The 16619-nt window shown below is 45.8% G+C and overlaps 6 protein-coding genes across 6 annotated transcripts; 3 read left to right on the forward strand and 3 right to left on the reverse strand.

Moving 5' to 3' along the window:
* Positions 1-39: 39 nt before the first annotated feature.
* V2V93DRAFT_392130 (uncharacterized protein) lies at positions 40-3245 on the reverse strand (the record flags this gene model as incomplete). Its single annotated transcript, XM_066912464.1, has 3 exons — positions 40-894; positions 952-2484; positions 2535-3245. The coding sequence occupies 3 exons, from the start codon at positions 3243-3245 to the stop codon at positions 40-42; spliced, it is 3099 nt and encodes a 1032-aa protein (XP_066764471.1).
* A 745-nt stretch (positions 3246-3990) lies between these two features.
* V2V93DRAFT_373234 (P-loop containing nucleoside triphosphate hydrolase protein) lies at positions 3991-6393 on the reverse strand. Its single transcript, XM_066910920.1, has 3 exons — positions 6182-6393; positions 5991-6106; positions 3991-5905 (listed from the first exon to the last, which is right to left on the reverse strand). The coding sequence occupies exons 1-3, from the start codon at positions 6226-6228 to the stop codon at positions 4119-4121; spliced, it is 1950 nt and encodes a 649-aa protein (XP_066764472.1). The 5' UTR covers positions 6229-6393; the 3' UTR covers positions 3991-4118.
* Positions 6394-6400: 7 nt separating this feature from the next.
* V2V93DRAFT_373235 (uncharacterized protein) lies at positions 6401-7438 on the forward strand. Its single transcript, XM_066910921.1, has one exon. The coding sequence runs from the start codon at positions 6543-6545 to the stop codon at positions 7263-7265; it is 723 nt and encodes a 240-aa protein (XP_066764473.1). The 5' UTR covers positions 6401-6542; the 3' UTR covers positions 7266-7438.
* Positions 7439-7617: 179 nt separating this feature from the next.
* On the forward strand, positions 7618-9974 carry V2V93DRAFT_373236 (major facilitator superfamily domain-containing protein). The gene is made up of 2 exons (XM_066910922.1): positions 7618-8498; positions 8587-9974. Exons 1-2 carry the CDS (start codon positions 7990-7992, stop codon positions 9767-9769), a joined length of 1692 nt encoding a protein of 563 aa, XP_066764474.1. The 5' UTR covers positions 7618-7989; the 3' UTR covers positions 9770-9974.
* Positions 9975-10272: 298 nt separating this feature from the next.
* On the forward strand, positions 10273-12160 carry V2V93DRAFT_373238 (uncharacterized protein). The gene has a single exon (XM_066910923.1). The coding sequence runs from the start codon at positions 10683-10685 to the stop codon at positions 11916-11918; it is 1236 nt and encodes a 411-aa protein (XP_066764475.1). The 5' UTR covers positions 10273-10682; the 3' UTR covers positions 11919-12160.
* V2V93DRAFT_373239 (uncharacterized protein) lies at positions 12045-16544 on the reverse strand. Its single transcript, XM_066910924.1, has 3 exons — positions 16307-16544; positions 12676-16239; positions 12045-12591 (listed from the first exon to the last, which is right to left on the reverse strand). Exons 1-3 carry the CDS (start codon positions 16385-16387, stop codon positions 12172-12174), a joined length of 4065 nt encoding a protein of 1354 aa, XP_066764476.1. The 5' UTR covers positions 16388-16544; the 3' UTR covers positions 12045-12171.
* Positions 16545-16619: the final 75 nt, after the last annotated feature.

A 16619-nucleotide genomic window follows, 5' to 3' on the forward strand; every position in this document is an offset into this window, starting at 1 on the left:
ACGCCCTAGCAGATCATACACTTGATACATAAACAAGATCTATGCAAGTACGACCTTTAGTCGATCAACAAAGGGTCCAACTAATTTCGGAATCTCAACAAGTGTCGGCTTTGCAGGCTCCCCATTACGTCCTCCACGTCTATTTTTCCTCGCTCGAGCCCGCCTCTCATATTCGACAGGATCCATAAGATCTTCATCATCATCCTCATCTTCATCACTTCCAATATTTGACTGATCAACTGCAAATTGCGCAAGATCATCATCACGTAGTCCGAAATCTTCGCCGCGCAAGATTGTAGGGAGCGTAGCTTTCCATTCCGCTTCATCCTGCGCTTCATCGTCATCGCTATCATCACTAGCATCTGCACGCGCACCTTTTCCCTGCCGAAGCCGATCACGCATCCGCTTCTCTCGCCATTGCTTCCGCTTTTTATTCCAACCAATCATAGAATCAATCTCTGTCAGCAGTTTCTCGCGATCAACTATCGTCTTCTCGCCAGTCTCGGGATTCTCGGCGATAGCAACTGTAGTCGCGTACACGAATAACTCATTCATATCAATAGTCGATTCGGGGCCTTCGCGTAGAAATTGCAGAATTTCCTCAATCCACAACATAAAGCGCGTAAATAATCCATTATCATTAACATGCACTTCATGAACAAATCTATAAAACGACTCTTGATGTCGTTCACATAAATCGATAAATTTCTGAACAAGAATGTTTGCATCAAGAGATGCGTTTTCTGAGTCGCATTCCTCAACAGTCTTGATGAGGTCGTCCACGAAATCCGCCACGTCGCCTACGGAGCGGTGCACGCTAGCTGATTTGTAGACTTTAACTAATGGCTCGTAAAACATTGTAAACACGTCCTTGATCAGATCCATGGTAACTCGCTGATAAATATGTCAGTATACACAGTTTCCACACAATTAAAGAAAAAAGAAACTCACTTCGCCGGTAAGGGACAGAACCATATCTTTATCTCTCTTTCTAATCGTCAGTTTCAATAGAGATTTCAAATTTGAAAAAAATCTCGTCTCATCATCAATTTCAACAGAAATATCATCAACCGCTATATTCCAGGATATCCAAGAATTGATAATGCGTCCAATAACATCAACATCAAGTGGTGGCTCAATCGCATCAGTCTTTGCAATGGCGACAATGATATCGATAGCCTCATCCTGAACCTCAAAATCAATTTGCCCACGCAATATATCATTTCCGTCAACGTATTTTTGAATACGATCGCAAAGTGCTTCATTGTTGATCTTCTTTCTGACTACTTGAATAGCTTTTTCTTGCATCTTGACGTCTTCATGTAAGGCAATATATAAAATCCGCTGTAATAATGATTTTTGTCCAAACGGCTGCGCAAGGAATAGATCGAGAACAGTCTTCATCATAGACACCGGATTCGAAAACCTAATAACATTCTTTAACAGCGCATATGGCATCAATCTATGAATCCGCTTTGTCTGCGCAAGTAGCTCCGAGGCATTATCCTGCCCGACATATAAATGATAAATTGTAGCGGCAACCTCGATCCTCGCCCACTCGATAAATTTTTGATATCGAGGTGATAAATCCACTAACTTATCTTTCTGTCGGATTTCGCCGAAAAACCTCGACAACCCATCTCGTTGAATAAGCTCTTTTTTGAATTCAGCCATGTAATGATCGAGCTCACGAGCTCGTTGCGACGCAATTTGGAAAAACCGAAATTGCTCTTCAAGTCTCTGCTTATCAGCCTCTATTCGGCGTTTCATATCGGCAGTTTCAGCAGGTGTCAGGTCTTTTATCAGAAAGCTGTGCTCGATAAGGAATGATCGCATAATATCTGATTCAGCCACAGATGAAATAGAAGCGCAGGATCGTAAAAATGCTCGAAGCGAAAGACGCTGCGACTCACCAGTCAATTTGACCGTAGGCTGTAGTCCTCTGCTCAGGCGGTGGCGAACCGTATCGCTGCTGTTACGGGTGTCCGAAATACTGCGCAAGGAATCACGTCCAGGCGAGGACGAATACGTAAGGCCCGGCGAAGATGGCAACGTAGGAACAGATTCAGACCCATGCTTGGACACTAAAGATCGCTCTGACAGTTTTCTAGGAATTTTCTTCGTCACGCTGATTGAGTGCTTAGTCGGACTCGCAGAAATTCCATTTGAAGGAGACGATGTCGATGTACCCGATGAAGAGCCAGATAAATCTGATGCCACATGTGTCATAGAACTGCGAGGAGACCCACCATCAGCAACTTCGTCCTCGTCCTCGTCTTCAGAGTCGCTCGAAACTACCGATTGCGGAGCCGAGTGAGTATGGTCTTCGGCGGCTGTACTGGATGACTTGTTTTTCATTGGTACACGAGGAATATTCTTTTCAGGAAAAGCGTGAAGGAGCTTTGTATGAAGCTCTCGGAAATCAGAGTAGCGTTTAGAGACTAGCACATCGTGATTGTTATATCGTGTCCTGATTATAAACTCCTATTTTCATTAATTGGTAACCGGTCATAACTATGTAGAGGCTAACTTACCAAGTGCGACATGTTTCTGACTCGTTTTCGTTGATAAACAGTACGTACTCCGACGACATTTATATCAAATCCATTTATAGGCCTTCCATCGATTGCATTCTCAATCATAAACTTCTCTTTTTCATCTGCCGAAACCGAAGCGGTCTGCGCATTCTCTCCTTTAAAAGACTCAGAATCATTGGTATGTACGCCCTTTTCGATACCTGAGGCAGTACGAATGCCAGAGGACATCATGATCTCAATCATCTTCTGAATCTTGAACGTTAATCTCCGCCGCTTTGTCTCTTCTGTCCGGTCATCCGTCGAACTAATTCGCTTGGCAGAAAAAGTCTCCCAAAAGGTTTGCACTCTTCTTTGCCAGAACTCCACTTCATCTGTCGCATCTAAAAACGGGAAATTTCGCACATAATTAATAAACACATGTCGTAAAATCGGAAACTCTGAATTCTCAGGCCTGATCTCGTTCGTCAGAACCCTTTTTTCCAAAGAGCCCGATGGAGAATTAAAATTTCTTCCACCAAGTCCTAGACTAGAAAACATTGAGCGACCGCTGTTCCGTTTGATTTTGACAGAACTCGTGGGACTGGGGCCGCGGAACGGAGCACCGAAGCGGCATAATGCGTCTGGCGTGCTGATGCTTTCAATTTCATGCTCGATCTCTAAGCTGATCAATTCCTTCTTCAAATAATGCTCTTGTTGGCCAGTCAGCATGAGAAATGAGGAAGGAGATGGGTCCTGTTGCGGAGGAGGAGGTTGCGCATGATCAATGATGGCATTGGAGGCCATATCAGGAGTTTTTGGCGTGAGCTAATGGCCTCAGAGGCACAACGCCGATTTTCTAGCAGCCAAGTATTTCAAAAAGAGAAAGAACCACCGACAGAAAAGTAGTTCCAATTGAGGGCAATGCTTCAGTTCTTCGTAAAGAATATCGATCTTTCTGACACCGGCACAAGCGGGAAAAGCGCAAGCCCAGAGATCAAGTGAGCTTGCACAATTGTCCTCCACAAATAAAGGCAACAAAATTGACCAAATGTAGGCAAGCAGGAGATGAACAGAGCAACTTCACCTGCTCTAGATGTCGAGAGATTTTGCACAACCAGAAGACTTGTGGAAGATAGACGACTATTTGGCGAGAGAGCGAGTGAGACCCTGAAGCTGTTTTGGAGATTAAGATTCAGACTTTTCTAATCTTGATAATCCGTATCTTAAGACCCATAATAATCACAATCGGTTGTGTTTGTTTAAGGCGCAGCAACGAAGTTTAAGAAATCTATTGACGCATAGCATTTCGGCGATCTCTTCTTATTCTGATGGATATATATATGAATAGGCAGATCAAGATGTATTCATGATATCCTGTAGGAATTGATTCTTGGGCACCGTAATGGCCGGCATACACAGCTACCCTCGCTACAGTATTTTGCTGATCTACCGTAGGTGAAGACAATATCCAGGATTTTTGACAATGACAAAATGCATTTATATTGCTCATACTCAACAATTCAAAGAAAAATACAAAAACAACACTTAAAATAAACATAATCCCATCCAATACCAGCAAACTTCAAACTTTTCGCTGTCTCCTCAGCGTCTAGAGGTCTTGCCAATACCTCTCTTGCCAGCAAACAAATGCTTAGGCATAATATCAGGCACATGCCTGTCCGCCTCTCCTGCTCTACCCATCCGATTCCGCTCACGTCTATGCATCTTCTCAATCCGATCCGCTTTAGCACGCAACGCCTTCGTACCCAATCCCGCGTCGAATCGCGAGCTCTGCATGAGATTAGCAGTAGAGTCCGGAGCCCGCGACCGCGACCTAGCAGCCTCGCGCATGATGGTATCAACACCACCTTCCTCCAACGATGCCTCGTAAGCCTTCTCCTCGGCGGCCCGACCGCGCGCTCGCTCGGTGACTTCGGAATGGTCGACGTGGATAGAGTCGAGATGGGCTTCCATCTGCGAAAGTGTTTTACGTACCTTAGAGCGAGGAATGATCGCTCTATTACGCAGACTCTTGCGCGACCGGTTCTCGTTGGCAATCAATTTCTTCTTTTCACGGATCCACTCCGCTTTCATACGAATATCGGCATCCTCTTCAGTCTCAAAAATATCTTCATCCTCAGAATCGTAAAACCCAGACGCTTGAAGTCTCTCTTCTTCCTCTTCAAGAGCGTTTAATTTATTCTCTATTTCGGGATCGATAAAATCGTACACGTTTTTGCCATCAAGAAGCTCAGGAACAATATCATTTTTCCACTCGTCATTCTCAAGCATATAACCGTTCTTCAAGTTGATGTTGTATACACCAGCGCCACCGTTCTCGGCCTCAATGTCGCGGGCTAGCTTGCGGCGGTTAGGGTCTAAGGGGTCGTATTTGGTCAAAGTCTTGACAGCCTCGGGAATAAAGGGCGACCGATCAACGCCGTCGCGCCGGATCATTGGAACTGCTAGATGGATCTTATTGAGCACATCGTTGACTTTGGTTCCCTTGAGCTTTTGCTCAACGCGCGCAGCAAGAAGTTTCTCGCAAGCCGAGTTGCGGACTTCCATAAGGTTAGTCTCAAGATGGCAGGACAGCTGCATGATCTCGACGTTGCTGTCGGCGGTGATGGTGTCGAGTAAAGCCGCGCGGACAGGATCAAGATCCTCTGGTCTCATAGCATCAATTTTATTGATGACGACCATAACAGTCTTATTTGCAAACAGCGGCTTGATTGAGTGGTAAAGATTTACCTGCGCCTCTACAGAGAAACCGCATTGCTCCGAGAGATCCATAAAGTAGAGGATACAGGAACGCAAGTGAGCGATGGCAGTAATAGACTGCATCTCAATCGTGTTCATCTCTTCAAGAGGATGATCCAGAATACCAGGAGTATCAATAGCCTGGTAACGCAAGTACTTGTAGTCGAAATGACCGACGTAGAGCGACTTTGTCGTAAAGGCGTAGGGCTGCACATCGACATCTGCACGAGTGATGGACTTTAAGAAAGACGACTTGCCGACATTAGGATAGCCGCAAATAACAAGAGTGCGAGTATTGGGATCAATGGCTGGCAAACGACCGAGATGCTGACGAACCTGTTCAAGGTAAAGAAGCGAGTCCTTGAGACGCTTGACGATTGTCGCCATGCGACCCATCGCAGCACGTTTGAGCTGTTTGCACTGGAAAAGCGACTGACCAAATTTGAGCAGACGCACATAGTCTCGGGAGACCTGATCTATCAGATGCTTTGCCATCGAGAGCTGCGAGAGCGCAATCTTGTAGTGATCACGGTCGTAAAGAGTGTTGAGCAGATCCTGATGGAATGGATGGATATCATCCAGACGCGGGAATGAGTCAACGATCTCTTGCAGTTTTTCGGTAAATCCGTCTATAACTTGTCAACACACGCACATTTGAGACAAGGTAAAAAACCTTCAAATAAAATGATTTTCCATGAAGAGAGGGTAGCTCACCAGCAGTGTATCTAACTTTGCGCATATAGAACGATCTAATACGCGAGATCTTGAATCCAGGACGAATGACGGTCGGAGTTTTTCTCTGAGTTCTGTTAAGAACTACATCAAGAAATCTAAACAGATAATCAAAATCATTAACATTATTTCTCAGGCGTCGAAATCTATCATTTGACAAAAGAACAGCATACTCGTTGGCATTGGGCACGGTGCCGATGTCTTTCCAGGTAACCTTCATTTCTCAAAAGTTCAAGCACACTATACACAGCAGCAATTACTGTGTTGCAATCGAGATAGACACAGCGAGACAGGAAGACAAAATTTGAGAGAGGAGACTTTGTGCCAGCCGCCAATCTTGTTCAGAGTTGGGACTTTCTAAAATTTTTTTTTGCGAGCTCCCAACGCCAACGGACAAAACATTGCGAGGGTTATGCATACACGTGCCATACATCACATTGAGTCACTACCAAGACGCGAGGACGTCTCTCAGCTAGTCAGTATAAGACTGCATTCACCGCGAGAGTGCAGTCCATCATCTAGAAGAACAAGACAATGAGCCAGTCCAACGCGCGACCGCGCGGAATCCTCAAGAATCCACCGTCACCGGAACGGTATCAACAGCCGCCGCCGCCTGTCGACCGGGAGCTTTTACTTCACAACACCGAGATCAACGCGGCCCAAACCGGCGACCGCAGCAATGTTGTTATCAAACCACTCGAAAAGCGACCTGTGCCAGCGGATCCGCAAATTGATCGTGGCCACACGTCTGGCACGCCGCTTGTGCATGCGCCACATACAGCAGCCGATGCGGAGGCAGCGCGGTTGAAGTGGGACGAGGCAAATATCTACTTGACTGAGCAAGAGCGGACGGCGACGATGAAGATCACCGAGCCAAAGACGCCGTATGCCGGCGCGGTTGATCCGTCGGATCTGCTGGATTATGATGACAATGATGAGATCGTGGGGTTGACATTGAGTGGGATCAATGGAGAGCGAAGGGAGGTGAGCGAAGATATCCCTGAGCTGGAACTGGGTGAGGCAGAGGTGACTTCTACAGATACTACTGAGCCAAAGGAGGCGAGGATCATAGCTGACAGCACGAATCAGAGAGAAGAGCCAACGGGTAAAGAAGGTGAGAGTGCGGAAACTGAGAGCGAAGAAGCTCGACACAAGAGGTTCGGAGAGATGCGAAAGAAGCACTACGAGATGAAGGATGCGCTGAAGATAGCGGAGGCACTTGCACATAAGGAAGAAGACGAAGAAAAAGAGGAATAAATTATTTACAGCTAAGGAATAGGAATGAAAATAGACAAAAGAGAAAAGAAAAATGTACAGCTTCTCTGACACCCGGCCATCAAATTTTTATGTTCAGCGAACTCCAGCCGGGTTCTTATAGAAGCCAGATAAATAGTCTCCGCAGCGAATATGTATGGTAAAATCACAACTTGGACACAGAAAAGTAAGAGGTAATTAAACGTCTCGTCTCAGTCGCACTGTCTATTGCCGCGTGAGGATAGAAAAAATATGCAGAGCGCGGTCATTTATAAGAGTATTTTCAGAGACAAAGCAGGGTAACTGTGTATGTAAGCCACATGCGAGTGATGATTACCAATATATCACATTTGTTGTGTAGAAAGAAATCACCTCCAACGCTGATTACAAATATACCTTTTATCGTAATGGCCAATATTGTCTATCGACCGAGAAGCTCGTGCGCCACTCGACCGAGAGCTAGTCTCAATTGGGATAAAAAGCTAAACAAAGACATTGTCTGACGACTTCGTCTGCTCTGACAAGTATCTGTATTACAAATTGTTCTCTTACTATATTGTCGATCGATATGCTTGACTATGTCATTTTATGCTATAATACCCTCTGTTTCCTCTCCTGCTGTTCTTTCTCTTCTCGCTGATTGTCATCTTCTTTTCTCTCTGTCTGTCATCTTCTCTTCTCTGGAGACTTGAATCTTCATCATCATCATCATCATCGTCATCTCATCATGCTTGACATCGTCAGAAGCAGCTGGGGCGCAGAGCTGATTCACTTCCTCTCTAAAGGGCGCTTTTTTCAGTACCCTGAGCAACAGCCGGGATTCATCGTACCCCCATTCTGGCACGCTTCCTCCACTCTCGTCCCTGACGACGCCATCATCCCGCTTGCTGATATCAACAACAATAACCTTCTGGATATAGAAAAAGCGCTCCATAAAAAGAATCAGGTTCCGGAAGACAGCTCTGCTGACTCGGCAGTCAAGTCTTCTGCTACTAGCATATGCCGGCAGAAGCATCTCGTCGACTGGTATGGCCCCAATGATCCTGAAAACCCACACAACTGGTCGAAATTTAAAAAGGGACTTGTCCTGACTCAAGTTTGCTTGCTTTCATTTGCTATATACGTTGGATCCGCAATCTATGCCCCTGGTGTTGAGCAGATCACGCAGCAGTTTCATGTCGGCGAAGTAGTAGCTATTCTGCCCATGTCATTGTTTGTCGTCGGCTATGGAATATCGTACGTATTTATCTCTTCTTTTGTTTTCTTCATTAGAATTTTTAATTTCTTCTACCAAAAGACGAGATGCTAACTTTCATTGTCAAAGACCCATGGTATTTGCTCCTCTCTCAGAAGTACCTGCTGTCGGCCGCAACTGGGTCTACATGCCATCGTTCCTGCTCTACGTGATTCTCCAAGTTCCAACAGCTTTAGTCAACAACATAGCTGGCCTTGTCATTTTGAGATTCATCACTGGCCTTGTCGCTGCGCCGCCTCTCGCTAACGGTGCTGCCTCTGTCGGTGATGTATTTAACGGCCACGGGGTGTCTTACGCAATACCTCTCTGGGCCGTAGCAACTGTTTTTGGACCATCGATGGGACCATTGATTGGAAGTGTGTTTACGCAAGTATTGAACTGGCGATACACTTTCTGGGCATTGTCATGGATTGGTGCCGTCTCGTTTCTGTTTTTACTGTTTTTATTTCCAGAGACTAATTCCGACACTATCTTGTCGCGTCGCGCAAGACGACTGCGCATTGCGACTGGCGACAACTCATACAGCACGATTGCGGAGAGAGAGATGGGATCATTCACACTGTCAGAATTTGCAAAGGAATCGCTTACACGGCCACTTGTGATTGCGTTTCTTGAGCCGGGCGTGTTTTTTTTAAATACCTACACAGCACTTGTGTATGCAGTTGTCTACACTTTCTTTGAGGCGTTCCCGCTGGTGTTTGGCGGGGTATATGGATTCAATTTGATTGAGACTGGATTGACGTACTCGGGTATCTGTGCGGGTGTACTTGTGGGATATGTATTCTATGCGGCCGCACTGAAGTATTATTTCCTTCCACATACCGACGCCGATGGGCCTCCAGAGTTGATATTTTACGTCTCGCTGTATGCAGCGTTTCTGATGCCGGTGTCGCTGATCATAATTGGATGGACCTCGACGGTATCCGTGCATTGGATCGTACCAATTATTGGTACAGGGCTGTTTATTATTAGCGGGTTCCATATTTTCCAAGTAGTGTTTACATATCTAGGATTATCGTACCCGCGATATCTTGCGTCGACATTTGCGGGCAATGATTTGTACAGATCGATTTTTGCGGCTGCGTTCCCGTTGTTTGCGCGGGCGATGTTTGTCAAGCTTGGATCGGAGAAGTTTCCAGTCGCATGGGGAAATACTTTGCTGGCCGGTATTTCAGCGCTGATGATTTTGATTCCGGTGATGCTGTTGCATTTGGGAGCCAGGCTTCGAGCAGTGTCCAAGTATGCCAATTAGAAGTGCGAATGAGAGATAGAGTGTATATTCTGTGTTGGCTGTCGGTGTTTGACGAGGGGTTTTTAGATTTATATATTTGTACAGATTATTTCAGGTGATTAGACTGCGAAATTTAGACCAAATTAGCAAATGCAATACCACTTTCTAAGAGTAACTGCACTCTGAGACTGTTATACAGAGCTATTACAAGACTGACTATTGCCTTCCAATTCCGACCTTGAGACTACTTACCAACTCCCGCTTAGTAAGATAAAACAAAGAATAGAGAAAACGACTTGAGAGGGAGTTGTGGAGACAAGCAGACATCCGCCACGATGAGTAGAGATCCGACGGAAGCGCGGATAAGCGCGCGGGCTTGTCGGAAGCAAGAACGGAGCGCGCTCGGCCCCGCGTATCTGATGAGCAAGCCGCAGGCAGGTATAAGTGATGGTTAATCGGTAAAGATAATATATAAAGAAAACTTGGAATAAGAATAATAAGAATAATAAGAATCAGAATTTAAAGTGCAGAAACCAGGCACAGCTGTTCTGATATGACGTAAGGGTAACCTGACCTTTAAACATGTGATTTTCCTGGATAGTGAAGAATAGCCACAAGTTGGATGTTTATAGCGCGAATGAGCAGTAACAAATTACAGAAAATAATAACAAACTGCTAAAAAGCCGTGATACTGAAAGTTAAGAGGAAGGATATATCAAAGCAAGTGAAGCGGGGCTCGTCATCAGCTTTCCTTCTTCAGGCACCCGACGCGTGATCTTTTCAACCCACCCCGCTCTAAACCGATGCATCTTCTAATATTCCTTTTTATACCCCTTCTCCTCTCCTTTCTGCATCTTCTCTTTCTTATCACTCTTCTCTTCTACTTCTATACCTCCTACTGCACTCTACTATATTCTACTACTCTCTACTCCCCATGACCAAGCAACAACCAACAGTGCACCGCGTCTCCCTCGAAGAGTTTCAGCAACGCTGCGCGGCCCGCCCATCGTCTGACCTCGACGATGAGTCCCTCTTTAACTCGTCTTCTCTCTTCTCAATCCCCTCTTTCTCATCTACTCCTTCCCCTTCAGCACTCTCGCCCACACCATCTCTGCGTCTTCGCATAGAACAGCAAAAGATCCAAGTCGCAAACGCACTTATTGAGCGCTACGAGAAGCTCTTCTTCTCTGACAACGTTGACCCTCGATCAACACCCATCCAGCGCTTCTTCCCGGCCCCCCTTTTTGACCCCGCCGCCCACGGCGCCGCGCCTACCCCCGTCTTTGAAAATGCGCCCGCTTCAAGCCCACTCGCCGCCGTCGGCGCCTGGTTCCGCGAACTCCGCCGCTCGATGTTCCTCGAAAACCAGGCCGCACGCACAAAAGTTTGGGACCACTACAGCCAGGAACCGGCCCGCAAGATCGACCAGCTCTACGACCGTCTTGCGTCGAGCAGCGGCGCCTTCAGCAACGCATTCGCCCTGGCCTCAGATCCCGCACATGACCAAAACCCTTCGCCCACCTCCGTTCCCCCACAAACTCCCACCGCGGCTGCCGACACTTGCCTTTCCGCTCCCACCACTACGATCTCCGCCACCATGTCTCCTTCTACATCAGACCAGCCGATGCTGCCACCACTCAACTTTGCTGATCGCGCATACCCGGCTCCTGACGACCGGCAACTCAAGCGATGCATTGAACTAGCCGGCAAGGGCGTCTGGGACAGCTTTGGGGTCTGGCGCTGTCTTCTACCTGATTCCAACGGCTCCTTTGCCGATATCCATTCCCCAGGGCGAACCCGTCTTTTTGACAAATTCGACGATTACTTGTCATGGCGTATGCAGCGTAACCAGAACCTGCAAAAATCTTTGCCTGCCGAAGTTAACCACGTTGACTCTATTTTTGACGATCTCTTAGCCGACACTACTAGTATTGTTGAATCACCAGTTTCTTCACTTTTCTCGTCGATTTTTTCACTTAAAGATGCCGCTGAACCTGCAAATCTTCGAAAAGTTGACAAACCGGCTCCAGGAGCAAAGATTGTTAGCCAATCCGAGAGTGTGTCGCAGGTATTTGACGGGTCGACGGGAAAGACTTCGACTGTGAGGAAAACGCAGCGAGTGTATGATGATCAGTCTGTTGTCGAAGAAATTGTACGTGATGAAAAGTGATGTAATTATACTCCGCTCTTTTTTTTTTTGAAGTCATTTAAAAAAAGAAAAGAAATAGCGAATGGATAAGAAAATGATTTTGGGGTTTGGTGCTTATATATTTCTATTTTTGTACATAGATTTGGTGTTTTGTTTAATTCATATAAGATTTTTTCTTAGGTTCTCTCGTTCGGGCTCGTTCATGAGCTTATTGTTTGTGCATTTTGAATATTTTCTACACTAATCAAAGTCTTGTTAAATTATACTGTGTTTCCTAACCTCCTTCCAATTGCGCATATAGCCAGCTCTTATCCACGATCTTCACTTCTCGTCCACCTACTTCCTCCGCGATATTTACTACTGCTTTTTCAACGCCTTCATTTTCGTCAAATACACATACGTAATCCCATTTCTGTCGACGTCGATTGATTGTAGTACTTGTGGTGGCAGTGAAGGCAGTGGTGGCGCCAGTGGTAGTAGTAGTAGTAGTAGTAGAAGTTGTCGTGCGTGGCAAGTACCATACCTGTTTGTGATTGTCGAGTACTGCTGTGTCGTCCGGAGATGGGTTTGCTATGCTATATGCTGTCGAGATGGCTGGTGTCGGTGTGTCTAGAAGAGATCGTAGAGAGTGCAAGTCCGAAATGCATGACAGTCTATCTGGGCCCATGAATGTAAACACATGCATCACGCTATCCTATGCTCATACTAAGTCAGCACCTTCATCAACAATCTCTCAAGAAGGCAAAAAGACAAAACACAACAGGAGTAAGAGACGTACAAGATATGACCGATCATATTTAGTAACCATGACTACCGCAACACTTTTCCCCACCAAAGCTCCTCTCCGTCGTCTATATATCTCAAGCATATCCCGTCCCCAACACCACTCAACCTGAAACGCCTCCATCGCACTCGCGCTCCCAAACAAGGCCATAGGTCTCCACGCGCACATTCGTCCTTTGACTACACTTTTCTCAATAAATGTAGCTGGCAGACATGGCCATCCTAGTGCCCGCGCTTGCGTTACTTTCATAGCTCGTGCAGAGACAGCCGTGGTATGCGCTATTATTGCAACGAATTCAAGTGTCTCAAGAAGATCTTTGCGAGGCAGAATTCGAAATCCAAATGGTAGTCCCGAATTGGTGATTGCTGACGTGCAAAATAAATCTGATAAACCATGGTCGAGGTATATTCCTCCGTTACTGACAATCATATTCTTTATGACGCGATCATCAACAAATCCGGTACTAGCGAACGCGCATCCGGCAAAGATCTTTGTTACTGGTTTTGCACTTGTTGAGACTGAAGCACTCTCTCGATTTTCATAGTACTCTAGTAATTGAGCAATCAAAGTAGGTGCGATCTCCTGCTGCTGCTGTAAATTCCTTCGTGTCGGTGTTAATTTTGCGGCTGTAGAAGGCGTCGATCGTAAATCAATCGTGGTCGAAAAATCAATTTGATCTCGAGATTGGAATACCAAACTGTTGATACTGCTTAAACTGCTACTCTCATTCGTGCTACTACTGCTTGCCATTGCATCTGCTCGTGGAGGTAGAATCATGAATCGTTCGACTGATATATCTGGACGATTGAGGATTCGCGATACTGATGATGGTATACAGCGTGCTTTATACGGTGCAAATCTATCGCGTGATATATATAAATTCGCAAGATTTAGAATTGTAGTTTGCTGATTTTTTTCTAGAGGTTGCTGCTGCTGCGACATAATCCGTTTCTGAGAAACTTTGCGGACAGTGAATGATCGATTTCCGCGGATACAAGTACTGCTTGAATCATCACTAGCAGTAGAATTCTCTTGCGGTTCACTATGAAGTTCAGTAATTTCAAGTAAACCTTTCCAATTTCGACCGACTTCATAGCCCCGTACTATATCTCCGATACGTAAATCCAGACTGCAGATATCTTGAACTGCGACATCAGTTATCGAGCCATCGTCAAAGCGAACAGATAAGTATTTTGCATCTACTACATGTGATGAGTCAATAATTGTTGCCGGGAAGTACCCTGCCGGAATACCCTTCCAAAACGCGAATACACGCTCAGGATCAGTTATAGGTGTAGATTTCTCTTTTTGTGGTGTTGATATTGGCAAGTCGGTGTCAATGTGACTACTTGTTGTGCGTGTTCGTTTGCGTGCGTGTCTTATCTGCGACATAGTTTCGTTGGCATGATACTCTCCTTCGTCATCGGCATCGTTCATAACTGCGTCGTCATTACTCGAGCTGCTATGTTGACGTTCCTTGTCAACGTCCATTATCGTGATTCTTTCATCATTATCATCAGCTACTTCAGAGGCTGAAGCGCGTGTTGAGTCCCCATCCCGAATATTGGAAACTTTGCCATTTCTGGAGATCGTCCGACTCCGCTTCTTTCTTCGTGTATTTGTCACACTCTCCAGCCTCTCTCCAGCACACTCTCCGTGGCCTCCAATGAAAGACGTATCTAATTGTAAAGAAATCAACTCTCCTGTTAAAGACTTTCCTCGTCTATGAGTTGATACCGAGTTCTTTGATGGCGTGGATAGTCTAATCGGCGAAGAGTGTTGCTGCTGCTGTTGCTGTTGCTGTTGCTGACTTTCTTGACTATCAATGAAATCGTAAATATTACCATTCGTCGCGGGTGCAGATATCGGCGCCGCAATCTTTGTATTTCCAACTATCCGGGAAGGCTCTATATCATTTGATTTAGATTTTTTGGAAACTTCGACATCTGATTCTTGAGACTGTGTTTTCTTAGCCCGAATTTTGAATGTTCGTTCTCTGATCGTGGGCGGGGGCTCTGAATTTTGTTCGCGCATGGTATACCGTGCCGGAGATACGTTTTGCAAATACGGTAATCCTTCAGCTGTTGCTCGTCTTGATCGCATCCGCTGTGATGCCTCAATTTGCTGTGGCGACTCGCGAATACGGCGAGGTGGTGTGCTGGTTACTAATATGGGAGACACTTGTGTGTGAATAGGAATCGTACTATCGGTTTCCTCATTCTCATTCAAGGCAGTTTGACTTTCGACAATTTTCTGGGTCTTGGCATCGTTGTTATTCATCTCATCATCTGATTCATCTCCATCGTCATTTTCATCATCCTCTTCGTAGTTCCGAAATTTTAGATAACGATCTGCATCAATCTGGCTTATACGCTGCGTATTGACCTGCGCGATACGGGATTCTAAATCAGCTACTGGCTGCGTATCTGCTAGTATCAACTGCGTATCCTGCTGTGGTTCACTAGAATACTCATCTTCGTGGAATCCTCGTTCTTCGTCGTCGTCATCTCCGTCGTATTCTTCCATTGATCTGCCTTCTTGAGATGTAGCGGGCATTCCATCTGAATCAGAGACGTGCGACAAATCTTCTGCAGAAGTAGTCGGCGCCGAGTGCGTTAGTCGGGCACCGGTCGGAGTAGGCGGAATCACATCAATATCTTCATCCTCCGATGCATCCGTAGCTCTTTCAGCGCCATGGTTTTTTTTTGCTTCATTAATTTTAGCCTGACTCACGACGCCGCCACCATCACCAAGTTTGGCAGAACGCAATCCTTCCAACGCCATTCTGGACGCTCGGGCACCACGATTACTTTCGATCGGTCCAGGCACGAACTCTTCGTCAAAACCTTCGTCAGAAAATTTTCGTGGTGGCGGTGGTGGTGGTGGTGGTTGTGGTGGAGTTCGTGGCATGTTGTCTTGTAAATTCAGTAGGCGACGTCGTAAATCGGCAGATCCTTTGCGCACGTACAGCGGTGAAGCGTCAGTTGCTGGTGTGGTGACGGGATTTAGCGCCGGAGTTATTCTTGAGTCTATTGCATTTACTGCAATATTGATATTCTCACGCGTGGGTGTAGATTCAACCAAGTTAAAAGCCATGCGTCGTGTATGAATCGGAGTCTCTTCAAACGAAAGTGCCTCAATATCAGCTTCAATGATCGGTCGTGTAGGTTTCTTTGTAGAATCTTCAAATAACGGCGATGAATAATTCACATATCCTAATTCAGCAAGACTACTTGCCATATTCACCGGACTCGCAGGTGTCTCTCGTTGAGCATGCAGTTGCACTTCTGCGCCGCCACTGGCTGCCGTGCTGGATGTACCGTTCGATTGCGTGACGACGAAATTGTGAGATGAGACAGTATTGCCTTGATCTTCTGAATCAGGTATTTCGGGGCGTTCATCAAGTTGTGTTTGAGACAAACGTAAATCATGAACTACTCCACGAGCTGGACTTGATGAGTCCAGTGAAATTGGATTATCGGCGCGGTTCACGGATATACCGCGTAGCGGAACCGAAGTTATTGGCTGCGAGACATCTTGACTCTCTTCTTCGCTGACCTGGTCAAGTAATTATAATTAGGAAAAGAACTAATGCTTATTAATTAAATAAAAAAGAGAGTAGTACTTCTCCAGGATTCAAGTATCCGCGCTTCAATTTGGCAATCTCCAGTGAATCGGGCATATCAGACGACCCCACAGACGCCATAGCTCTCAAGTTAGAACCCAAAAGTCAACAACTATCCAGCTGTCATATAGATCTCATGTCATGCATACAGCTAATGTGAGTAATGCACAAGTTTGGCTAAACTCAAGTTGAATATTGGAAAACTCCGACAGGAGTGATTTGCATGCGATATACAACTTGTTCCCTGACGCGAGCTTATTGCTGATTAGGGTTTACGCGACTGTGGACTTACACTTTCATTTATAAATAATTG

Source organism: Kockiozyma suomiensis (assembly GCF_038497685.1).
Source record: "Kockiozyma suomiensis strain NRRL Y-17356 unplaced genomic scaffold V2V93scaffold_11, whole genome shotgun sequence".
NCBI lineage: Eukaryota > Fungi > Ascomycota > Lipomycetes > Lipomycetales > Lipomycetaceae > Kockiozyma > Kockiozyma suomiensis.